This window comes from Zingiber officinale, chromosome 5B (assembly GCF_018446385.1).
Source record: "Zingiber officinale cultivar Zhangliang chromosome 5B, Zo_v1.1, whole genome shotgun sequence".
Lineage (NCBI taxonomy): Eukaryota > Viridiplantae > Streptophyta > Magnoliopsida > Zingiberales > Zingiberaceae > Zingiber > Zingiber officinale.
In genome coordinates, this window is record NC_055995.1 from 64,249,933 (window position 1) to 64,276,999 (window position 27,067).

Here is a 27,067-nt window from a genome sequence, read left to right on the forward strand (position 1 = left end):
CTAATCCTCTTGGTTCATCATATGAACCTAATCTCCATCTAATTGTCCTTAGTGTGTGACCCTATAGGTTCTTGTAACGTTGGCAATGCCCTAAACCCATTTAGGAGCATAAGTAATGAGCGGTATCTAGCAACACATCATTACTACCCAAGTTACAAGAATGTCGAGATCCGACATCACCTTGTGACTACTAATTGTGACTCCTCACAAAATATAACAAGTGTCCTTCTATCCTAGACGTCTAGATTGATCAATGTGAGGCATAGACCGTGTCATCCTCTGACCAATCTAAATCTTGAACTCCAAGTAGACTCACTAAATCAAATGAGCTCAATATCCTATATTGACTCATTTGAGTATGGCCATGCACTTCGTGGTCTCACTCTGTCAAGAATACCGATGTCTCTCGCGTCATATAGGAGGGATAGATCCCATCTACATCACTCACATCCCTCTGCATAATTTGATATATACCCAGTAATCGTCTTTATAGTCCACCCAGTTACGGGTGACGTTTGACAAAACCAAAGTACATAACTCCTTATGTAGGGATCTATGGTGACTTCAGGTCTAAGGACTAGTAGTCATACTAATAGCCACATGAGAAAGTATATGACACTCATATAACGATCCATGATACTTTCTCATGGCGGGTCATTCAGTATACATTCTCTAATGTATACCCATGTGTCAACTTGATATCTCTATATCCATGACTTGTGAGATCAAGTCATCGAGTTGACCTACATGCTAGTCTTATTGCATTAACATTGTCCCTGAATGTTAATACTCGACTAGGAATGATTAAGAGTAGTGTTCCCTATATCATCTCACTATCGGTTCAACTAACTGATTGATATAGGTGAGAATCATCTACTCAAGGACATTATTATACTTAGTTTATTTGGCACCAATACAAGTAAGTATAATAACCAAAATCCAAATGCCTTTATTTATATAGAATATGATACAATAAGTCCAAAAATACAATCATCAAATGATTGGCTCTAGGGCTCTAGCTAACACGTTTCTCCTTCTAAATCGAAAGGCATGAAGAAGAAGAAACAAGCAAAGAAAGTGAATCGATCTCTAGGGATTGGACCGAAAGTAGGTGTGAAGAAGCCGAAGGGCAAGTGCTTCGCATGCAAGCAGTCTGGACATTGGAAGGTGGACTGTCCTCTTAAAAAGGAGAACAATAAAGGTATATCTTATTCTCTAATAGTTAAAACATGTTTAGTGGTGTTGTCTACCGGTACCTGGTGTGTAAATACGGGAGCCACTGATCATGTCTACAATTCATTGCAGGGGTTCTAGGAAACTCAACGACTACATGAAGAGGAGATTACCGTCTACATGGGCAATGCTACGAAACTGGCGGCTATTTGTAGTGGGAGATGTTTATCTATCTTTAGATAGGAATAAAATATTAATTTTGAGAAATTATCTTTATGTACCAAATTTTAGAAAGAATTTGATTTCAGTTTCTAAAATTATGGATGGATATTCTATTTCTTTTGGTAAAGAAAATAGAGTAGTTATCTGTTCTGGTACGTTGGCTGACAATTTGTATACTCTAAATCCAATAACCCCCACGATACAACAAAATTCGTTTTAGGGATATGCTCTGGAAATGGTAGTGTACATTCTGAACTTGGTACCTTCTAAGTCAGTACCCTTTACTCCCCCTAATGCAGTGTCACTCTTGTATTGCACTATTGCATGGGTCTGACACACCCTTACAAAATTTATGGGCATTCTTTTGGCTAAGATTAAGTGTAATATTTGTTCTTATCAGTTTAATATTTGATATAAAAAAATAAATTAATTTTTTATAAAGGAGAGTTCCTTACATGGTGCACCCTTTCCCAATTTATAGACGACTTTTTGGTTAAGATTAAGTATATTATTTGTTCTTATAAATTTAATATCTTTTGGCTAAGATTAAGTATAGTATTTGTTCTTAACAATTTAATATCTGATATAAAAAATTAAATTAATTATTTATTAAGGAGAGTCCCTTAAGGGTGACACTTGAGAATAAATCATATTATCATTGAATAATATTGTTTAATTACTTAACAAAAAATATTCATTTTATAAAATTTACATGTATTCATATATTATATTACACACATAATGTCGTGCGCATAATTGCTAGTATATCTTATTATTATTTTATTAAGAATCTGCCCCCTTTACTAACTAATTTTGATGAAACCCAAAATAAAATTACGTTAATATCCTTTTTTCATTTTACACTGAAAATAATTTTAAGATTTATTAGTAATTTCCACAAACACATCAATCATGGATCTAGAGTTCAAGACTCAGCTACGGTGTATTATTATAAAATTTTCTCATTAATCAATAAGGGATCTATAGTTTGAGACTCAGCTGCATCTTATTATTGAGAATTTTTCTCATTAATCAATTATAAATCTAAAGTTCTCTTTAGTCTCACATTTTAGAATTGGTAATACTGCGAGCAAAGAAACTTCTATAAATATCTTGGGTCAGTGATATTAGAAAACATACTTTTCTTGCTTGTTGGCTAAGATTAAGTATCATATTAAATAAATTTTTTATAAGAGGGAGTTCGTTACAATAGCTTATTGCTGGGATTCTATAGCAGCACCCTAACATTGCACTATTGCATGAATTTGACATTCCCTTACCTAATATATGAGCGGCTTTTTGGTTAAGATTAAGTGTAATATTTGTTCTTATCAGTTTAATATCTGATATAAAGAATTAAATTAATTTTTTATGAAGGAGAATCCATTATCCGTACGTATTCATGTATTATATTACACAAGCAACTAGGAACGAAGCCATATATAGTTTTGGTGGGGCAGTTGCCCCACCTCAAATTTTTGTAAGTACCCCTAGAGGTGTATAAAATTATAAAATATTAGAGTCTTGCCCCACTAAAAAAATAAAAGTAGGGGTAATACTAAAAAATTAAAACTATTTTCTATAGGCTCATTCTTTTTCCCTTAGATCTTTCCCTGCTTTGCCCCACTTGGTATAAGGGGCCTAGCTCATGCAACATGTGTGCACGATTACTAGTTATTATTAAGAATTTGGATTCTTTACTAGCTAATTTTAGTGAAGTCTAAAATGAAATTACGTTAATATCTTTTTTTTTATTTTCACAGTAAAAATAATTTTATGCTTTATTAGTAATTTTATATGGTTATTTTTTATATAAAAAATATGCATTGTTATGATTCTCTTTAGTCTCATATCTTAGGATTGGTAACATCGCAAGCGGAGAAGTTTCTATAAAGACCTTGGGTCCACCACATTAGAAAGCATACCTTCCTCGATCTTTTCGCTAATATCAGGTATAATATATGTTCTTATCGGTTTAATATCTCATATAAAAAATTAAATTAATTTTAATAAGGAAGAGTTTGTTACAGTAGCTTGCTACTAGGATTCTCGAGCGTAGCTCTTACGTTGTACTACTGCATGAGTTTATGGGTCTGAGATATTAATTTACGTATATTTATGTATTATATTACATATTTAACGCGTGTGCGCAATGACCAGTATATAAGAGCATCCATATCAGTTTCTCTATTATTATATCTAAAATTTAGGGTAAATGGTCCACTTTATTAAATTTAGATAATCACTTTTCACTACATACTACATCAAATACCTTAAAATTTCCATCATCCTTAATTTTTTTATTATTTTCTTCTCTTTCTTCTTTTTTTTTATTATTATATTTATAGAATGAGTGGAAGGAGAGAGATTGAGTAGAAGGAGAGAGATTGAAAAGAAATATTATTTTATTTTTAGGGTAGAGGTTTCATTTCCTAAATTTAGAGAATTACTATTCATTAAATCTAAATTTAGAGAATGGATAGGATAACTAATGTAGAGGGTTTTTAGTTACCTTATTCAAAATTTAGGATAAAACATTTGAATAGGATAACTGATGTGGAGATTTTAAATGATCTATTTTTTATATCCGGTATTCAAATTTTATAAGTAGTATTTTACCTATCAAATAAATCTTAGATATAAATTAGTAAAGATTATACCATCTATCATATGATAATCTCTCTATCCAAATATTATTTTAATAAAAAAATCAAATAAGCTAAGTGGGAACGTGATTCCTTTATTTCTATCCATTCTCTTAAATTGTCGGGTTTTTTTTATCATCAAGCGCTTTTCAAAATTATCTAAATTTTCAAACACAATTTTAATGCAAAATATCATTTGACCTAAAAGTTTGTTGATTTCGCAATTTTCAACGATTCATAGTTATGTCTGACTATATTAGCATCAGCTAACATAATCTTAAAAGAAGTTATTATTTATCAGACTATTTTGATACAATTGATGAAAGAAAACCTTAAATTTGACATTTTTTTTAGTAGTGCGAACTCAAAAATCTTTACCACCAAAATAAGAAAATTTTGTGAGAACAAGGTACCGATTTGCTACATCTCGATCTCGATCATGATCTTGAAATCTGTCCTCCAGTGAGAAATTGCTGGTTATCATCTATTTTCTAGTGAATCTTCATAAATTACTCAAAACAACCAAATAACTCAAAAGATTTGGATGCAAAGGGCAGAGATCATAACAACAGCGCATATGCTGCAATCCATGAAAATGGTACCTGCTACTTCCTGAAAGATCAACCATGCCTCCAAAATATCGCTCAAGTTCCCCGTCCAATGATACTCCAGTTTTTCGTTCTTAGCTGCCTGATTTGCCATCAGAGGCCAAAAAACAATGGTCAAGTCCGCCAAGATAACAAGGAACAAAGGTCTGAAGTTAATGCTTCCGCCAAATACACCACCAAGGCAGCTCGATATGACGGTGAAAATTGCGATGGCAAATGCACAAAGCAAACGTGCATTTTCAGAAGCCGAGACAACATGGCTGACTTGCTTTGATGAGATTGTCACGTGTTTCATCAACCTTGCTGATAAAGCTGTATCTAAAACTTGATCAGATGAGTTCTGCGCCACCACCGAAGCGTTACAAAGTTCTGAAACCTTATTCCTTTGCAGCTCATTCACTTGAGGCTTTAATTCAAACACAGTAGTATTGTGTTCCATCTTGTTGGCACTAACCATTCCAATGCTTGCCTGAGTTGTAGGAATTGGTTTGTGTTTATTGATTTCTTCTCTTTCACTAGCAGTGACTTGGCCATCTTTGTTGCTCTTATATTGGTCAGTAAGATGAGCACTAGTTCCCTCAACACTGCTAAATGGAGAACCTACAATAAAATGAGAGCCGATGAGCTACTAAGGTTTATGTAGAGAAAGATAACTCCTTCCAAAAGATAATTACTAGGACACTAATATCAATAAGTATTAAACAATATTTTCTAACAGCAACAAACATCGAGAGAAATAGTATGGTGAGCTAGTTGGTGTATGACCCATCGTCCGTCAGCAAGAAGGAAAATAAAGCATCAGAAATCCACAAACTCAAACTCTATCAAGAGAAACAAATACATCAAGTTTCCAGTGCAGTGTCTAGACGTGGACCTTGTGCTTTCAAATACATAACAAGAAAACTTAGAACTACCAAATAAGCAGTTATCCCACAACAAGACATAACAAAGAGACAATGCAAGAGTCTATTCCAGGTCTCCTAGGAAAAAAGAACTAATGTGTAACACAAACTCCTCAATCAATCTTATGTAAACTATCAGAATTTTGACAAGCCAATGTGATTGAATTGATGTGGTGAAAATCGGAGAATGGATCCACCTTCTTGTTTCCACATCTGCGGTTGTACAAATACGAGTAAGCTGGCCGATACCGAATGACAACCTTCGGCCGTACACCACATTAATTCAATATTAACACATACAAAGAAACACAGACAATTAGCTTGAACGAACAAGGAATGCACAGCACAATTTTACCGGAGAACGGTGTCAAACGACGGCTATGTAGGAAAACATAGAGGAGAAGCATTGAAATGGATTTTACCGAGAAGACTACTTATGATCATGCCAAATTACTGCACAAGGAGTCGTCTTATTCGGTTGACATAATCTTCAAAAGTAACTCCGAGGAGGAAAAATGCTGCTTTTCGATTGGCAACACAAGTATCCAATCCCCAAAAATTTCTGCCTAAACCTCAGGCAACTAATGCCATGAGAGGAAGGACACCAGAGTCGAACTAAATCTAGATGAGAACTATAAGCATCCGATTGCATTGAGAGAGTAGAGAGAGAGAGAACGCACTGGAAGAGGGAGGATGTGACTGTAAAAAAAGGGGAAAATGATGCCTTCCGAAGTTCCGATTGGAAATGAAAATCGAATCGAGTACCAAATTGAAACACAACTGATACCGTCAGAGGAAAGTATATTGAAATCGAACTAAATCTCGACGAGGACAACCTAACTAAGGAACATGCGATTGCATTGATCGAGTAGAGAGACAGGGATCGCACCGGAAGGGGGAGGATGTCCTTCATTGAGCCCACGAGGGGATGAATCGGGGACGGATTGGACTTGCCCGGAGATTAGGGCAAGGCGGTCGGATCCGCGCTCCAAGATCCTTCGCCGGCGAGCATCCCGCGCGTTCTCCATCTCCTCATCTTCCTCGATCTCCCATCCTCCTTTTGATCAGAAGGTGAAGAAGGCGAAGGAGCGCCTTGGCCGCCGCCGACGCCGGGGAATAAGCTTCGCCGCTAATTTTACAGTAATCGTTGACCATCACATGAACCACAGAACCAGAATTTTCCATTTTTTATTTTGTATTTTTACCATTAATACCTTTCATGATAATTTTTTTCCTTTAATTTCCAAAAAATCGAAACAATTTGTAATATAAAATAAAATTTTATAAAAAATGGCAATGAGTATTATTGTTTCCGTCTTATAGAATTATTATTTTTTAATGGGATCATCCGGTAGGAGGTTAGAAATTTTGATGGAGCTCAAGTGCTCAACAGATCACATTTATGAGCCTGTTTGAATAGTTAAATATTTAGATTATAAAAAACAATTTAAACCACATTAACGAAGATTTTAATTTTACTTAGGATATTTTATATTTGAAGAACTTGAATTATTTGTGATATTGGATCATCTTTTAGGATCCATATGCATTTCATGATTTATACTGATAACTAATAGAAAATATAACCTACCTACATGATTAATTGAATTATAAGAATTGAATATTTAGAATATCAAAAATAAAATAAAATAAAAATATTACCATATCCCCTTGGCATGGTGTAGCTTTAAAGACACCCAACAATCTTTTCGATAGCCAGTGTTCTATTCTTATGTAAGACAATTAACATTTGTAATGCCCGAAACATGGATAAATTTAGTCGTTAGATGAAGAATCGTATGCTTCTAAATTTATCGGATAAATAAATCAGTGACAAAGATCACCGACTAGTTGGTGTATATCCGGATTATTATAAAAAAAAAAATAAAACCAAGAAAAAATTTGTCAAAGTAGAAAACAAAATGTTCACTTGTAATTATATTCTCTTTTTACCTCGCTTTATCCAAATAATTAAATTTTTTTCTTTTATTCTTAGAATATTTTAAAAAGAATAAAATAATTAAAATATTTAAATTTATGATGAATTAAAACATTATATTTTAGAAAATAAAATAAAATAATTAATAATCAGAAAGTATTTATCATGTTATCTACTTTTTCATAAAATTTACTAAATCTGTTTAACGTCACGCCTAGGATGAATTCGGTAAGATATATTAAATTTTATATATGATATCAAAAATTTTGATATAAAGAAAATTATAATAATATCGTACTAAAAATTCAATATACTGACTCTTCATTATATCAGATTTTTTTTGTATTGTATAAATTTAACACCGTTCAAAAGAAAATTTTCAAACTAATCAAATAAAAAAATTTCAAACTATTCAAACCAAACAATTTTTTAAACAAAAATCGAACAAATTGATCAGAATATTGGTTCATTCAATTTTTACTAGAATTAATTTGGAGAATCCAACATCATAAAGCACCCAAAGCAATCATCACTAATGTAAATGGAATGTGGTGGAATTTTACTAAAGTTACGTGTTGATTTCGAATTCAGCACCACATTTATTTTCAAAAGAGAATTTATTCAGTATTTTAGTATATATCGAAATACTAAAAAATAATAAATTTCATGTTGATATCGATATCAAAAAGTTTGGTACGATATTATATTGATGCTCCTCATAGTCTACATCCTGACAATCCTTGTGAACTTTCCTGTGCAAGTCTATGCCAGACTGTAATCAGACGTGACGTAAAGATGCAGACGCGGTCCAAGAAGCTCATCGAAAGGTAAAGGATTAGAAACAACCTCTCTAGGTACATCCTCAAAAAGACTAAGTCCTCGTGGACTTCGAAAGGTGAAGAATTGAGAATAACTCGTTCAAGTACATCTCCGAAAAGACTAAATCCTCATAGACTTTGAAAGGCAAAGGATTGGGAACAACCCCTTTGGATGTATCCCTTGTAAAACTAAGTCTTCATGGACTCTGAAATATGTAGGACTAAGATCAACCCCTCTAATTATATCCTAGAAAGGCTAAATCTTCATAAACTTCGAAAGGTAAAGGATTAGAAACAATCCCTGTGGGTACATCTCTTGAAAAAATAAGTCCTCATGGATTCTGAAAGGTGAAGGATTGGGAATAATCCCTCTGAGTACATCTTCAGAAAAACTAAGTTCTCATGAACTCCGAAAGGTAGAGGATTGTGAACAACCCCTCTGGTAACATCCTCGGCAAGGCTAAGTCCTCATGAACTCCGAAAGGTAAAGGATTGAGAACAATCTCTTTGGAAACATCCCTGGAAAGATCCCATGGACTCCAAAGTACATGGACTCAGAAGTACACGAACTTGAAATTACATGGACTCAAAAATACATGAACTCAGAAGTACTAGGACTCAATAGTGTAAGGATTGGGAACATCTTCTAAGTAATTTAGCGGTCAGGGTACCTACTCGAGTAAACCCCTTCTAGTTCTTCCTTTCCACAGCTAACTAATGGCACAGGAGTATCTCCACTAGGAATCTTCCACAGCCCATCACTAGGTCAACGAGAACATCCCTGTGGGAATATCTCCCCTAGCTTCGCCCCTTAGACTACCTTATTTTGCTATTTTACTAACACCTCTTTGATTAGCAATCCACTAGGGGATGCCATCCTTTAGGCCGCGAGAGAAGTCCTCCACAGATTCTCTTCCTTGTACTATGATCCTCTGACCCCTCTGTCGATTCATCTTCATCAACTTTTTTGGAGGTCAAAGTCCAGTCCACTAAGGGACGTCAGCAGCTAGTCCGCAAAAGCAGTTCCCCCTACATACATCTCCCCTATACTCCATTCCCTCTAGCCATTTGTTGAGTTATTCTCTTAAAGCCTCTTTGAGTTTGAAGTCCAATCTACCACGGAATGTCAGCAGCCAAGTTGTGAGAGCAATCCTTGGAGGGGACCTCTCCCTTGCAATCCAACTCCTTTAGTTGCTTTGTCTCTTCGTCTCTGTTAGCTCTTTTGGAGGTAACATCTTCATAGTCAACTATGTAGTAAATTCTGAGATAGCGGATCAACCATGGAGGTTGCGATGATAAATTAAATTAGAGATTAGCAGCAATTGGATCGCTCGAAGGTCGACAGCAAGAGGAATACCCATTATCTTATCAAATGCTCCATATATGAAGTGACAATCGTCACTTCATACTTGAGGGTTCACTCATACATATCCATAGCATGGTGAAAATAGAAGAAGTTAGAGCATGTCTATGACATAAAAGTACAATCATCGTATGCAAGAAATGGTCTCTTGCCCATACAACAGAAAGTTGAACTGACATAGGTTGATGGCCATGCAAACCAAACTTCATTTCTATAAAAGGGAAAAAGAAGTTTAGTGGGATCTCTTTTTTTTTTTCTTCCCTTGAAACCACTCCAATAAGAAGGGAAGGCGCTGTGAGTAAAAATGAAGCAAAGATAGTGGATTGACTTGGTCAACCACTGTACCTCTATCATCGATGTTAACTTCACAGACCAGGTAAGTAGCTAACCTTCTGTATAGAGTTCAAGAGGAGTGATGCCCACATCTCTCCCTCGGTAGAGGCTAGTTAACCCGGTTAAATAGATTAATTGAGTTCAACCAACTAGCTCTGTCCTATTACCAAGGGAGAGCTACAACCCAACAGATACCCTTTTCAACTACCATCTTGGAGGAAGCATTACCAGCCAACTTCTGACCTCCATAGATGCATAAATACACTAGCATTATGAATCTCGAAGAACGTCTCTATCACTTTGAGAACATGACTCTCCTTCACCAACTACCTGAGAGTGAGAGTGTGAAGTGTCGAGTTTCTCTCACAACCTTCATGGGGTGAGCACAATAGTAGTTTCACACTCTATGCCAAGGCTATCTAATCGTTTGACGACTTCACAACCTTGTTCTTGCGACACTTTTCAAGCTTCAAGAGATATCCTTCGACCTCTTTGAGTCTTTTCAACTTTAAACAAAAGCAACAAGAGTCTCTTAGGGAGTTCATACAAAGGTTTAACAAGTCACATTGGAGGTACATTCAGCAACAACAGATATCTTGATCGAGACCTTTTCTTATAGACTTTAGGATGACAACTTATTTTGATCCTTAACCAAGAAGTCACCCCAAGACTATGATGTTGGATCGATCGCATGTGAGAGGGAGAGAAGTGAATCACATGATTTTCAAAAATTTTCTTATCAATTTTAAAACAGAGTGGAGTACGCAACGGAAAATTAAAATGAAAAGCCAACACCGGAAAACATAAACAGTTTACTTGGTTTGGAGCCTTCGGCGACTCCTACTCCAACACTCAGGTCCCGCGAACCTATCAATGGATAATTCACTAAAGACCTCTTCAGGTACCCCCAGAAGTGGGAATCGAATACAGAGAATAATTCGGATAAGTGTAATAGGCTACACTTTCTGTTTGCAGAATGTAAGTATAACAGTAAAGTTTGTTACCAACACTTAGAGTTTGAATGTGGAAGCATTTGTGTGTTGATGTCGATCTACCGGTGGTGATCAGAAGTCCTCAAAACAGTCGTCGGGTGTAGTAGCTCTACAGTAGAGTCGTAGTAGAAGTCTGGAGCAGTCGGAAGTTTAAATGAATGCGTAGTAGCTCGTATATCGGTTGTGTTCCAATGCCTTCTCGAGATAGCCTTATAAAAGGCATGAAAGGTGCCTTCCATAACCATGGAAGGCGCCTCCAATGAGGCAAATTCGATCTCGAATAGTCCGGCACTTATCCACGACTTCGGCCAAAATTTATCCTGCGAAAGGCGCCTTTCATCAAGCTTGAAGACGCCTTCGGGCACTGTTCATCTAAAGGCAAATGTGCTCCTTTGTCCTACAAAATAACGTTAGTCCAATAAACAAAATAATAACCTGCAAGACAAATGTTAGTACAATAATAATGAGCAGTATTAATAAATTCCTATCCTCTCAGGACCAGGAACTAGTCAAGGTTTCAGCTTAGGGATCCCAAATAGACCTAAACTGGATCGACGTCTACTGCCCCTTAAATCGGGATGCGTCCTCACTTAGTCACTCTCCTCTAAAGACTTACCTTTACTTACCAGTTTGCAGTTGTTTGGTCTGCAGACCTAACTGGACTTCCTGCCAGATATCCGGTTGGCCTGTTGACCTATCAGTCTTCTTGCCAGATATCTGGTCGGCCCGTCGATCTATCTAGACTTCTTGCCAGTTTGCCAGACATTCGATCAGTCTGTCAACTTGTCTAGACTTCATGTCAGCTATTTGATCGACCCGTTGACCTAACTGAACTTCGCACTAGCTATCCAATCGGCCTGTTAACCTAGCTGGACTTCGCATCAGCTATCCGGTCGGCTTGTTGATCTAGCTAGATTTTCTACCAGATATCTGGTTGACTCGTTGACCTATCTGGACGTCGTACTGCACACTTAATCATGTGGTTAGATCATAACAGAACCTAACTTAACTTACTTATCATTCATCAAAACCTGAGATATACCGTTAGTACAAACTACACCAACGTATAAGGAGTTGTTAACTAGGGTAAAGAGGAAATTAGCATGGAGGAGGCCTACTGGCACAGAAAGCTAGGCAGGATTAGAGCTTTTGGTTTTACTTGGTTCAGAGCTTATGGTGACTCCTACACCTACAATCGTTAATCACTTTCGTTGGGTAATCCACTAATAAGTTTAAATAAGTACAAGTACAAAGTGATAATAGTTTAAGTGGTATAAATGAAATTATACCGACAACTAAAGATTTGGAGATTCGTGCTTTCGGTGGTCGGAGCAGTGCTATAGCATTGTCTAGTTATCTTTGGAGCAGCACGTAAGAGAATAAATCGTTAGAGTTGTTGTTCTTAAGGTGCTAGTCAAACCATCCTTTTATAGTCTTGTTTGGTTGTCTGGACCGGTCTCGAGAGCCCCCATCAAGCTGACGTGGCATGACCTCAACGAAACTCTATCCGCCAAAGTTTATCCCTCTTCGAGCGCTTAGACCCATCCGGATGCTTGGACTCTAACATGTGCTGACCAATCAGCATCTGCCACCTCAGCTGTGTGCCTCCCTGGGTTCGGGTCAATCCAGGCATCTAGACCCGGTCCAAGAGCTTGGACCCTTCCTAGGTGCCTGGAGGACCCTTTTCTGGCTAACTTCTAGCTTCGATTTCTTGTACTACAGAGTTAGAAAAAACAAGCAAAATATAATAATTTGGACAGTCTCGGAACTGTCTTGTTCTGACTTTGGATTTTTATGAAATCCTAGGTTGAACTGATGTCTACTGTTTCCTCAACGAATAATGCGCTCTCACTGACTCCTCTCAGGAGAGTTTACCTAATGTCAAATCGGTACTCCAAACTGTTTGGACTTTTGCTCAGCATCCAAAACTTTAAGACTTTCTACTAGACGTTTGATCCCTAACTCGTTCAGTCTTCTGCCTAGTGTCAGCGACATCCAGGACTTTCACCTGCTATCCTTAACCAATAGGATTTGCCGCTCGATGTCCTCAACCTACTAAGACTTCTGCCCAATTCCTCGGATCAGGACTTCCTTGCCTAGCTGCAATTAGGACTTTCCACTTGCTTAGTATTCACTAAGACTTTTATCTTACCTAAACTCACTTAGGATATTCCTACACACTCAGTTAGAGACTTATTAGAACCATAATAACCCTCAGTTAGAGACTTATTAGAACCATAATGGTGAGGGATAGAATACTGGAAAAAGGAACGACAATGCACAATTCGACTTCAAAAATTAGGAACAAAGCAGAAGTAGAGAATTCTTATTCTCAGACTCAGATAACAATCATCAAGAATCCAAAGTTCCCCCACCAACTCAAAACACCAAGTACTTATAAATTACATAATGCAGAAAACTAAAAGAGTGGTTGGTCTTCCAAGGTGACTTTTCACTTTCCAATCCAACTTTGGAGCTTCGTAACTCTCAAAATGCTTCACATCTGGGAATGAGTAATATATGGTTGGGAAGACAATTGAATTAGCTTTCCAATGCCTCCAGCCTTGCATGATTTGGACTTTCCAAGAGATAGTTATGACCCAAGATCTGAAGACTGCCAGACTAAGTGAACTTGGCCTGCATCATCTTCTCCATGCGGGAAAGAACTCGTCTCTGAGTTCAGATCATTTTCTCCATGATAGGGAGTTAAGTCACGAACATTGAATGTAGGATGGGTGTGTATGTGTGCTGGTAGCTCAATTTTGTATGCATTATCATTTATTTTTTTTAACACTTGGCAAGGACCTATCTTCTTTTCTCTGAGTTTGTTGTATGTACCAGCAGGGAACCTTTCCTTCTTCAAATAAACCCAAACAAGATCTCCTTCTTTGAAAACCTGAATTCTTCGATGAACATCAGCAGCTCTTTTATAGGACTGATAACTTTCTAGCAGCTTCTTCTTCACTTCTTCTTGAATTCGTTCTATAGTTGACGCGAAGTCTTCAACCTTCTTGCTAGAGGTTGGAACCTCAGTAAGGTCAAGATAGTGAGTTGGACTCCTTCCATAAACAATCTCAAATGGACTCTTTCCAGTAGAACGATTGGCCACAGAATTATAAGCAAACTCAGCTCTAGATAGGATAGAATCCCATTGCTTTGGTCTCTTGGAAGCAAGACTCCGAAGTAAATTTCCCAATGTACGATTCACAACCTCAGTCTGTCCATCAGTCTCTGGATGATAGGCACTGCTGTAGTACAAACTAGTGCCCATTTTTTTCCACAAGTTCCTCCAGAAATGGCTTAGGAATTTTGTATCACGATCTGATGTAATAGTCTTTGGCAATCCATGAAGTTTAACCACCTCCTTAAAATAAAGATCAGCAATATATGAAGCATCCATGGTCTTTTTGCAAGGGATGAAATGAGCCATTTTTGAGAAGCGATCAACTACAACAAAAATTGAATCGAAACCTCTTTGTGTTTTGGGCAACCCAACAACAAAATCCATGCTAATAGCTTCCCAAGGAGCATCAGGAATAGGCAATGGAGTGTAAGCACCAGAATTTTGACTTTGGCCCTTGGAACTTTGGCAAACTCGGCACCTCTTGACAAATTTTGCAACATCTCGATAAAGAGTAGGCCAAAAATACCTTTCTTTGATCAACAACAAAGTTTTATCTCTTCCAAAATGTCCACCAAGTCCACCACAATGAAGTTCTTTGACGATGTATTCTCTAAAAGAGCATCTAGGAATACACAAACAAGTTCCCTTAAAAAGGAAATCCTCAAGTAAACAATAGTCTTCATACTTACCTCCCTTACACTCTTGATAAATCCCCTTAAAATCTGGATCCTCCGAATACATGTCCTTAATGGCATCAATTCCTTCAAGCTGGATCGTCATGGAATTCAACAACGCAACTCGTCGGCTAAGCGCATCCGCCACCTTATTGAGTCTCCCACTTTTATGCTTCAACATAAAAGTATACTCTTGTAGAAATGATACCCAACCAGCATGTCTCCTATTCAAGTTTGCTTGAGAGTTTATGTGTTTGAGGGCTTCATGATCTGAATTAAGGATGAATTCCTTCTGGATAAGATAAGGTCGCCAATGGCGAAGGGCCTGGACAATTGCATAGAGCTCCAAATCATAAGTAGAGTACTTCTTCCTTGTCTCATTCAATTTTTCACTAAAGAAGGCGATGGGATGACCTTCTTGACTAAGCACTCCCCCGATACCCACATGAGATGCATCACAATCTACCTCAAATATTTTTTCAAAGTCTGGTAATGCAAGAACAGGTGCACTAAAAAGCCTCTCCTTGATGGATTGAAAACTTTTCTCCGCTTCCGAAGTCCAAATAAATTCTCCTTTCTTCAAACAATCTGTCAAAGGAGCTGCAATGGTGCTAAAGTTTCGTATGAATCGACGGTAAAATGAAGCCAATCCATGGAAACACCGCACATCATGTAAACTTTTAGGAGTAGGCCAATTCTTGACAGCTTTGACCTTTTCTTCATCCACCATAATTCCTGAAGATGTCAGAACAAAACCAAGAAAAACTAGGCGACTGGTCATGAAAGAGCACTTTTTGAGATTTACATAAAGTTTCTCCCTTCTCAAAATCAATAAAACAGCTCTCAAATGCTCAATGTGATCAGAGGTATTTTGGCTATACACAAGAATATCATCAAAATAAACGGCGACAAACTTGCCAATGAGTTGGTGAAGAGCTTGATTCATTACCCGCATAAAAGTGCTCGGAGCATTAGATAGGCCAAATGGCATAACAAGCCATTCATACAAGCCTTCTCTAATTTTAAAAGCCGTCTTCCATTCATCTCCTGGCTTGATTCTAATCTGATGGTAGCCGCTTCGAAGATCAATTTTAGAGAATACTTGAGCACCTGCTAACATATCAAACATATCATCAATCCTTGGTATAGGAAACCTGTACTTGATGGTAATTCGATTGAGTGCTCGGCTATCAACGCACAGGCGCCACGAACCATCCTTCTTTGGAGTCAAAAGTGCAGGAACAGCACATGGACTTAAGCTTTCCCTGATGTAGCCTTTGTTTAATAAATCCAGCACTTGCCGTTTAAGCTCTTCATGTTCATTTGGACTCATCCGATAATGAGATTTGTTTGGTAGGACAGCTCCTGGAATTAAATCAATATGGTGTTGGATTTCCCGTAAAGGGGGAAGACCATGAGGTAATTCTTCCGGCGTGACATCTTGGAATTTTTTCAATAGAGCTTTGACACAATTTGGTGCTTCCATAGGCTGCTCCACAATTTTTGCCACCAAAACATAGATCATACACCCCTGTTGAACCTTTTTCTCAAGCTGCGGCAAAGTGAGTAATGCATTTTCCTCCTCCTTCGTAAAGGATTTAGAGTTGCAAATATCTTTACACGGTAAAAGGACAATTTCAGTTTTACCCACCACAAATGTGTAAGTATTTTTTCTACCATCATGAATAGCACTTCTATCATATTGCCAAGGTCGACCCAAAAGTATGTGCCCAACATCCATAGGTGTTACGTCACACCATACTTCGTCACGATAATTCTTTCCCATAGAAAAAGAAATAAGACATTTCTTGTCAATGCGTACCTCATTGTCCTTCTTGATCCATGAGACAGAATATGGATGTGGATGTGGTATTGTTGTCAGCTTGAGCTTGTCCACCATTTCTTGTGAAACAAAGTTCTCGAAGCTGCCACCATCAATGACTAGTGAGCATACCTTCCCATGAGACTTGCATCTTGTTCGAAAGATATTGTGCCTTAGCCAAGGCCGATTTTCATCTTGTTTAGGGGCTGCAAGAACCTTTTGGATCACCAAACATTCTCCCTCTTCAGGTTCAATTTCTTCCCGATCATGCTCATCGTCATCATATCTCGGGCTGTCTTCTTCAAATGGTGGTTCCTCCTCTTCTTTTTCCACAACTCCAGCACGAGTATCACTCCTTCTCTTCGGACATTCATTCATATAATGGCCCGGTTGGCCACACTTGAAACAAGAGATTGGTTTATTTTTTGAAGCCGAATAAGCCCCATCTTTGTTTCCACTTTTCTTTAAAAGACCTTTACTGGTTGATTCCTTTGAAGGATAGAAGCTTCGAACATCAGCAAATTTCTTTGCTCCATGCCGTAACAATTTCGATTCAACCTTTAATGCCAACTGATAAGCATCATTAAGTTTCCAGAGCTGCTGCATTTCTACTTCATCTTTAATGGTTGCCTTCAATCCATTGACGTATCGAGCAACAAGCTGGTCCTCCGACTCCTGATTGTCAATTCTTGCCATCAACCTGTAAAATTCTTCCGTATAATCAGTTACGCTTTTGTTGCCTTGCTGTAAAGTATTGAATTGCATAAAAATAGTTTGAGCAAAATTCGCCGGAAGGAAATTCTGCCGCAATCTTGCCTTCATCTTCTCCCAAGAAATGATTTTCGACTTTCCTTTCCGTAATCTCATATCTTGTGTTTTATCCCACCAAGCAGATGCGTATCCTCGAAGTCGGGTTGCAACGAGCTTAACTTTTTGCCCATCTGGAATGTCTTTGTACTCAAAGAATTTGTCTACAGCACTGAGCCAATCAAGAAATCCCTCCGGTTGCAAGCGACCATGAAACTCTGGTATGTCAACCTTAACATCGGCTGTTCGATTAATCTTCTCAACGAAATTTCTAACGTTTCTATCAGCAAAAGGATTCACATGCTCCGAGTCATCACTGGCATAACCATGGCTTGAACCACGTTCACTCCTGGCTTCCTGATGCTCAAGACGCAAGGTCAGCTCCTCAACTTGTCTCCGAAGTGCCTGAATTTCAGCATCTCGATTATTTTCCAAATTTTCCATGTTGCCTCTACCATGTCCACCTCTTCCCCTTCTTGCTGCCATAGGAGAAAAGAGAGAAACCTAGAGCGTAACTTAGCTCTGATACCAAATGGTGAGGGATAGAATACTGGAAAAAGGAACGACAATGCACAATTCGACTTCAAAAATTAGGAACAAAGCAGAAGTAGAGAATTCTTATTCTCAGACTCAGATAACAATCATCAAGAATCCAAAGTTCCCCCACCAACTCAAAACACCAAGTACTTATAAATTACATAATGCAGAAAACTAAAAGAGTGGTTGGTCTTCCAAGGTGACTTTTCACTTTCCAATCCAACTTTGGAGCTTCGTAACTCTCAAAATGCTTCACATCTGGGAATGAGTAATATATGGTTGGGAAGACAATTGAATTAGCTTTCCAATGCCTCCAGCCTTGCATGATTTGGACTTTCCAAGAGATAGTTATGACCCAAGATCTGAAGACTGCCAGACTAAGTGAACTTGGCCTGCATCACATAATAACCCTTAACTTTGAATTCTTTTTCATTATTAAAATTTAGATTCGATCATTTGATGTTTCCTAACACCAACAGTGATAAGATGTCACATTTGGTGTATTAATCTGTTTTTTTATTCCTTGTGAACTGAGATAATTGTAAACATGAAACTATACAACACCGGTGGAACTAACTATCTGGATTTGCCACATGACTTCCAAACATCTTGTCTATCAGATCAATTGTTCCCTGTGACCTACCTTTTTGTTGGTTTTTATGCTATTATTAAGGAGTGGAATCTTTAGTCACATATGAAAGGCTAAATGACACTGTTGGAAGTTCATAGTATGTTGCTCCTGAAGTCCTATATAGATCATACAATATTGAAGCATATATGTGGAGCATCGGCGTCATAACTTACATTCTACTAAGTGGAAGTTGACCTTTTTGGGCACAGACTGAATCCGGAATCTTTCGATCAGTATTGAGGGTTGATCCTAATTTTGATGATGTGCCGTGGCTTGACATATCTACAGAAGCTAAAGATTTTGTAAAGAGGCTTCTGAACAAGGATTACAAGAAAAGGATGCCAGTTGTTCAGGCTTTGAGTAAGTTGTTAAACTGTTGTTCACTCAAATTTCATGTTATCAATTATAAAAATGCATGAGATTCATTAAATTACTAAATGATATTTAAATCTTCTATTCTCTAAATTATTTAAATGACTCTTTTACTAGTTATTTTTGTGATGCTTCTCATCTGATAGCAAATATATGTTTCTTTTGTGTTAGCTCACCCTTGGTTGCGAAATGAACAAAGGCAAATTCCCCTAGATATGCTTGTATATAGGTTAATCAAATTGTACCTCCACACTTCTCCTCTAAAACAGGCTGTAGCACTGAAAGTACTGTACATATCATGGGGATTGGCTTAATAGTGTATAAGTGATATTCAATCAATTTGACGTAGCTTAACTTTGTTAAGTGACCATAATATTTCTTCATAGTTATAGGTATTACGAGGAAGGGAGTCTTGGCGCAATGATAAAATTGTTATCATGTGACCAAAAGATCACAGGTTCGAATCATGAAAATAACATCTTGCAAAAAGTAGGGTAAGATTGCGTACAATGGATCCTTCCCCGGGATCCGCATAATGAAAACTTCATGTATCGAACTATTTTTTTTTTTCTTTTAGTTATAGGCATTCTGAACAAAACTTAAGATTATATCAGGAATTACTCTAATTTGTTATAATCTTTTTGTTTCAACAAGCACTATCCAAAGTTATAACTGAGGATGAACTCTTCTATTTGCAATTGCAATTTAATTCTACAACCAAATAAAGATGGAATTTCCCTCGCTAACTTTTAGATGACACATTGCCTATTTTGGTCATGTTTTTCAATTAAAATGGTCATGTTTTTCAATTAAAAAAAAAGTGATGATTTTGATTATATTTTTAAGGTAATTATTATAAAATTATGTATTTCTAAATCATAAATTTGTTACAAAATAGATATGATTGAATTAATAATTTTATATTATTTATTAACAGTCAAATTTGAAGAATGCGAGTGGTGGAGATATCTGTGCTAATACTAAATGTAGGTTGCTTTCTCGATCTATTGATGAGTTAGTTGTTGTAGAAGGTTGAATTGCATCCACAGATCTAAAAACAAAAGTGCATCACGTTATTCTTAATGGATCATATTGAAAAGTTTGGGTTGATAAGGTTTTTACGGAAAAAGTGGGCCTAATTCGACCAAATGATGAAATGTAGTTTCTCGATGACTGATAGGAAGCACGGTCGCATGGTTATTTAAATATATAATATTATGTGATTGATACATATTCTACTGATTTGCGTGAATTGGAAGTTTAATCATTGTTATGTAATAGCTAATTTGTTAGAGATTTTGTATCTTGTTTTGGATCTTCAGACCTTGTTTTGGTATAATGAAAAACAATGACTTTTATTAATTTTGTGTGGATTAGATTTGCACTAAATTTGTTGTAAAATTTTGGTTTATTGTTTTAGTTAATGAAATTGATTTTTTTTAATATAGATAAGACCATCAACAAAATTATTAAAAAAAATACCTCCAATCGATCTGCTCCTTCTTCGTCTAGTTGCACTCTTCTTTATCTTTTGGCGCTGCATATCCATACTTCATTATTAAAAGTATATCAAATTCAATTTTAAAAAATACCTCCATTTTTCGCTTCCAAGTAGCGAAGTCTCCGTCGAACTTCGGGGGATGAATGTTCGCGCCGGCCATCGTCCTGATCTTTGTGCTTCAGTCAGCGGTTAGTCCTTCTGAAGCTGTCGGGCTCTGATGTCACTTGTTAGTTCAACGGAGGCCGACAAGAGGGGGGTGAATTGCCTGAAAAAAAAAAACTATACCCTCCTCGTGCTTTCAACTCAAAAATGCAATAGAAATAATAAAATAACTGAAATAAAGAAACAGAAATAAAATAGAGACTCAACAGTTAACCTGGTTACAACCAAGAAGGTTGTTAATCCAAGACGAAGAAAAGCGCACTAGAAAAAGTCTCCTTTACTGAAGGCGGAGAAGCCTTTTACACTCTAACAGCTCAGAACTATTGCTAGGAATGAATACAGAGTTGATTGAACAATTGATGATTAATTCCTAGCTCTAGGGGCCTTTATATAGCCTTTGGAAATTCTATCTCGGATGTTCACGGCGCCTCCATCGAGTGGGCGGATAAAACTTTATCCAAAAAGCTCAACAACCACTTTGGCCAGGTTTGAGGCGCCTCCAACAAGCATTGAAGGCGCCTTCAAGCTTTGATGAAGGCACCTTGAGCTTGAATTCCAGCTCACTTTTTCCTTCGCTTTGACTTCCGAAGCTCCGTTCTTTTGGGTGATTACGGCCAGCCGAAATAGGGCTCACCCGAACCCAATTTCCGGCCTTCTCCTCGAGCAGCCTTCCTCCCCCACTTAACGTCCCTCGAACGCCGCGTATGTTCTTCTCGCCCACCGGTGTACTCTTCCGCAGCTCTCTCGTCCTTCAGACGCACCGAGCCCGTCAGCTCCCTTCCCGTGTAGTCCTTCTCGCTAGCTGTGTCTTCCGCTCGACTTCCTGCGCTCCTAAGCTCCTGCACACTCAGACACAGGGATCAAAAATAAAGCAAGACCCAACCAACTTGGTTGATCACATCAAAACAACCACGGGGTCCAACAGAATCATGACTATTCCAATGATATCAACCATTCAAGTTCAAGTAAAGTGAGAATAAGATCCTTAACACTAAGCCAAAACTCAACTTGTCCCCATACAATACTTAGCTCATTTCATGCTACTTGAGATAGAGAAAAGAAGTACACTAAACATACTAACATTATATCCACAACATCATGAATCAAGACATAAACGTGCAAACAATTTTGCTATTGGACAAGTTAGCAGTAGTGAGAGATGATGTTCTCGACATGCCATAAAATATTTAAAAAGACAGTCAAGCGACGATAAAAAATAAGCAAACAAAGTAAAGAAAAATGCAGGACATAAGCCAAAATTGAAAGCAAACAAAGCAAAAGAAAATACAGTGCAAATGAAAATGCTGAAAATGTAGAAGAAAATGTAGAAAATTCAGGTTGCAAGACACCCCCCAGATTTAAAATTTTCATCATCCCAATGAAATCAATATGGTGGTGGTAGAGGAGGACAAGGAAAAGGAGGTCTATGTGGTCAGCAAGAAGAGAAACTAGGAAAGCCCAGAGACTAACTCAGGATCCTATGGAATCTGCTCGGACCTACAACACAAATTACGTCAGTGTTGAGCCAGGGAAGGGGTCCCGGCGTTGGCCCTCCAATGCTCAAGTCAGTCACCGGCGATGAAGTAGAAGGCGGAGCAAAAATGAACAGTAGGGAGCATAATGTCTTGTGATTACGTATCTCCGCTGATGCTTAGACCCCCCTATATATAAAGTTCCTGTAGTGCGCATGCACGCTTCCTAAGGTGAGCACACTTCTCAAAGTTTTTACTGAAAAGACTTGTCTGTAAAGTGTCCCTAACACAGTACCTTAACGGGCTGAGCATATCTCTGAAGTGACCGTGGAAGATTCCGCTGTACAATCTTCTGGTTGTCCATGCCTGGTGTCGGCAACACCAACTCCCAAAAGAATGCCGATGGATATCAGAGGGATTGTACTGCTGGGCTGAGTGGGTTGGTCGCTTGGCCGGGATTTCATCGCTCTAGTGTCTCGTCCGGTCGGCCAGAACCTCACTACTCCTGTGCGTGTGTCCGCTCAACCAAAGTTTCAGTCTGCCACTACTAAGACCTGCTGCCAGGCTGAGCAGGGTATCCGCTCGGCCGAAGTTAAGCTCTGCTAATGTTGAGCTCTACTGTCTGGTCGAGCGGGCTAGCCGCTCGGCTCGGCTTCTGCACCTTGTCTCCTCCTCTGTTCGGCGTCCAATAATCCATTAAGCGTTAGTCGTTTGACTCCTCCCCGTGTCGAAGGCGATGGCAGATCAGGGCCTTCTCCCCGGTTGGGGCATGCTTTGCCCGACTGGTCGGTACTGTCTGCGCGTTGACAACCTTGACTTTGACCTCTACCATGGTCGCAAAGTGGGGCCCCTCATCATCACCTCATCAAATATGATATATGAGTAATAATAGACAGTAAAATATATCTTTATCTCAATTTAGAAACTTCCCGATTTCTTCAATTGGATCAGTGACCTTGGGTTTGTCCCTTCTAGAGACACGACCTCCCCATCACTCCTCTCTAATTACTTACCTCAACCTACCTGTCAAAAATCGGGTCCTCCAGGCCTATTTGGACTTCGGCTTAGCATCGACTTACTAGGGCTTCCTCTCGATATTAGGTCCTCCAGACCTATCGACTTCAACTGCCAGGTGTCAGGTCCTCGACCCACCTGGACTTCTTGTCTAACTTCTATGATCTGCTAAAACTTTCCTTCTAGGCCACGACTAGGACTTTTCTGGTTGAGTAAATAGCCTGGACACTTAGTTAATTTATCATATCACAATAACACTTAACTTGAACATTTTGACAATATCAAAACTCAAGTTTGATTCTAGTGCACCATGCACCAACAGAATTAGCTAACAACACTGAACTACCAATAAAATGCTCAAGAAAAGATGACATACTTGGATTTATCTTTTTCGAATCAATGCACTCCCAAATGAAATAACCCTTCTTGCCATAGTCAAAGCAAGTCAACTTGCTTTTAGGTTTCACTACAGTCTTCTTTTCTTTCTTTATGATTGGTCCTTGTCTCACAGCAACAGCTTCTTTCATCTTTCCATTCCCCTTCTTAAACCATTTCTTTTTCTTGGATCCAGATAATCCAACAGAGTCAATAGCCACATAGGTCAATCCAAAAATCCTTACAAATTCTTCTCTCTCTGCCTCCAATTCTACATAACGTGAGATGTTAGTGAAAGTCTTGATACTCTCACTGTGAGTTAGGGTCTACTTCATGGTATCCCAAGAATATAGAAGGAAACGAATAACTTCTTGAATCTATTATTCATCGATCAACTCATGACCAATAGTTTTAAGCTCTTGAACCATGTTCAACATTTCCCTGAGATGTTGAACATCAATTCATTTGAACACTTCTTGTAGCTATCAAACCTGATCGTCAACTATCAAATCTTGGTCAGACTTACTCTACTGTATTTATCCTTAAGGGCTAACCAAACTACATAAGCCGAAAGATATGACTCATACTCAAAAGCTAGGTCATCAACCATTAAACTAATCAATATGCTCTTTGTAGTGGAGTCCTTTTTCTTCCATATCCTATAGGTATCAAGATATCATCAGTTAATTGCAGTGGAACCATCTACATGTTCTTCCATAACTTAATATACAACTTCCAGAACTTCTCATTCCTCAAGTACATATTATATCTTGAGGTGTCAGATTTTATAATTATCCCCATTAATTTCCTCTCCCTTATTAAGTTCAGCTATAATATTTTTAGTTGTCATGATCTAACATAAATAAACACATTATTTAGTATTCGTGTAATTCATATGCATGCAATTTATGATTGATTCAATATTAATTTAAGTTGGTTTACAAAATCAAATGATAACTACGTTTCCACTCATTATTTGTATGATTAATCAAATTAATATTGATCAATACTATTACACATATCCCAACAAATGAACTAATCATAGAATAAACAAATCATTAATTAAGCATGAACTAATCATGAAATAAACTAATCATTTTCAAGTTTGTTAACACATAACATAACTTTTCATAAAAATAACTCTATTATGTAACAACAGAAATTATTACATGACTTATAAAATAAATAGACTAACAATAATAGAACTCTAATAAACTAGATAGGCCAACATCACTTCTACTAGGACAAACACCAGTACAATGGTCACCTCAATCCCTTTCAACCTACACTCATTTGAGGCAGTCTTAGGTAGACCAATTTTAGGATTTTTAATTTGGTCTAACATCGAACCTTCTTTTAATCCTCTTCAGATTCTTTAGGATTCCCCTCAAATTTTTTAGAATCTTCCTCTGGATCTTCCTTAGATTCTTTAGGATCCTCCTCAGATTTTTCGGAATATTCCTCTGGATCCTCCTCTGGGAACTCATGGTGAAGTAGCTCTACACACAATTGTACATATGAGATTCTTCCTTTTAAGATTCCCCATATCTGGTATGCTACCACCTTTGGATTCCCTACATTGAATGAATTAAAGCCCAGATTCTGTAATTGTCAAGAATGGGAAACTCTTCCTGTTCAAATTTCCAAAACAACCAATCAAGTCATCCAATATACCATCTGACTCCATGAAATGAGTCATACTCAATTTCCTGAATCTCCTCTCATAGCTCATTTCATCACACATCGTGACAAGTTATCGTGCATATCATCTGAGGCATCTAGAATTGAAAAATAATAATGTCAGTATAAAACTGACAAACTAGTAACAAAACTGATTTATTTTAATTCACACATATGCATAGAAAAATATATAGAATCTATAAGCAAATAAGAAAACTTAATTTTCTTTATTTGAGGAGCTCCAATGGACTAATACACCGAATCGATTGATTACGAATCCAAATCCTTAGTTAGTTCCATTGTCCTCATTAGAACTTATCTAATTAGACTGAGATGTCTTACCTATGTTTTTCTTATCTAAGCTCATTTAATCAATTCTGACCTATTAGCTAATTTAATCTAATTTTGATCAAATCTGATCCATTAGAATAAATCTAGCTCATTTGATTAAATCTGGAAAGATTTATCCTAATAAATCAAACTGGCCAAATTTTATAATTAACCTAAATCCTTTTAATCAAATCGGTCCAAATTGATTCTGATTTGAATCAAATTAATATAGTTAAACTAACTAATAGTTTAAATCAGATCGAGGTCTAATTAGACCAAACTAGTCTCATTAAATCAATCGTGTCAATTTGATTCAGTGAATCAGATTCATTTTAAATCAAATCTAACCAATTAATTAAAACTAAGCTCAATTAATTAATTGATATTGATGCAATGCAATTAAAAATAAATTATGTTTTTTAATATGCATTTAACATGCAATAATAAAATATTTTATTTTGCTTTTCACGAGATCTAAAGTTTTGTTTCTGCTTTTGTTTTTTCCCGAGCCGCATTTTTTTTTCTTCACCAATGTTGTTTTCTTCGCCACGATCCCCACGATGCCTCTACCGCATCAACAGCTAGAGATGTGGTTGTTGGCCACTAGCGCAGTGTCAACCAGTCGGTATGCCTTCGGCGGCTTTGGAATCCTATCCTCGGCAATACCCCGCTATGCGAGCCTGGCTCCAGTGGAAATCATGACGTGATTTCCCTTCCTGACATAGCACGCTGCTGTGCAGCTGCGTTATCACCAGTGAGAGACTCAGTCATAGCCATACGACTCTATGGCCGGTCTGCCTGTGACTCTTCCATCAGCATCCTTCTGCCGTAACGCGATCTCTAGTACTCCTCTGACATGACACGTACCTGCCAGCACATGATTCGATCACTAGTTCACATAGTGATCATTTGCGAGTCGTTTGGGAGGAAAATTGCTGACACAAAGTCACAATTTCTAGGCAACGCGATACAGCTTATTCTCATGCATTTAGAATGACGCTCTAATACCAATATAGATACTAAAGCATGAAAATAAGAATAATGAAATTCTTAATCTATAAAATTTTACAATGATCTCCCGAAATGAAGTGATCTCTTGAAGACGAAAAACAAATTTCTTATTTTCACAGAATCGAAAAATTCTTCACAAATCCACAAATCAAATCTTGCAGTCTTTTGGATGTTTTTTCTTCTTTGATGAAAATGAATCTCATGTTCTAAACGCCTCGAACCACCCTTAGATGCTCCCTTTATAATAGAAATTTTCATAGGGGTAAAAGGGACATTTTGTCCTAAAGAAAGTGGATAACATGGGCATACCCATATTCCCATTTCCTACATTGTGCTCTTAGGTTAGATGCAATAGATTAGGTTAACTTAGGATGTTTCCATTATGTTTTCTTTAATTCTCTTACAATTATAGTTTAGCTAGTTTAGGTTTAATTTCATGCAATGATTTTCATTCGTTAGCATTCAGTACACCATAGCAATGATTGGATATGGCCCTGAAGACAAGAATCTTGTGGAACTAACCTCTACTATGGGATTAAGGAATATGAACAAGGGAATGC

At 37.5% G+C, this 27,067-nt stretch overlaps 1 protein-coding gene, 1 non-coding gene and 1 pseudogene across 2 annotated transcripts; 2 read left to right on the forward strand and 1 right to left on the reverse strand.

Annotated features, from left to right (window-relative positions):
- The first annotated feature begins 2,678 nt into the window (after nucleotides 1–2,678).
- On the forward strand, nucleotides 2,679–2,866 carry LOC121988015. Its single transcript, XR_006113784.1, has one exon. It is a non-coding gene; the product is annotated as a U2 spliceosomal RNA (small nuclear RNA).
- A 450-nt stretch (nucleotides 2,867–3,316) lies between these two features.
- Nucleotides 3,317–3,493, forward strand: LOC121988005 (annotated as a pseudogene).
- Nucleotides 3,494–4,413: 920 nt separating this feature from the next.
- LOC121987446 lies at nucleotides 4,414–6,762 on the reverse strand. Its single transcript, XM_042541234.1, has 2 exons — nucleotides 6,440–6,762; nucleotides 4,414–5,248 (listed from the first exon to the last, which is right to left on the reverse strand). Exons 1-2 carry the CDS (start codon nucleotides 6,576–6,578, stop codon nucleotides 4,572–4,574), a joined length of 816 nt encoding a protein of 271 aa, XP_042397168.1. The 5' UTR covers nucleotides 6,579–6,762; the 3' UTR covers nucleotides 4,414–4,571.
- Between the last annotated feature and the right edge of the window lie 20,305 nt (nucleotides 6,763–27,067).

Bases quoted from the DNA above. Each gene is read 5' to 3' on its own strand.
- LOC121987446 (XM_042541234.1), bottom strand. From the start codon at position 6,578: ATGGAGAACGCGCGGGATGCTCGCCGGCGAAGGATCTTGGAGCGCGGA. The intron at 5,249-6,439 runs GTGCGATCCCTG...ATTTTATTGTAG, and splicing joins AGGACATCCTCCCCCTTCCG to GTTCTCCATTTAGCAGTGTT.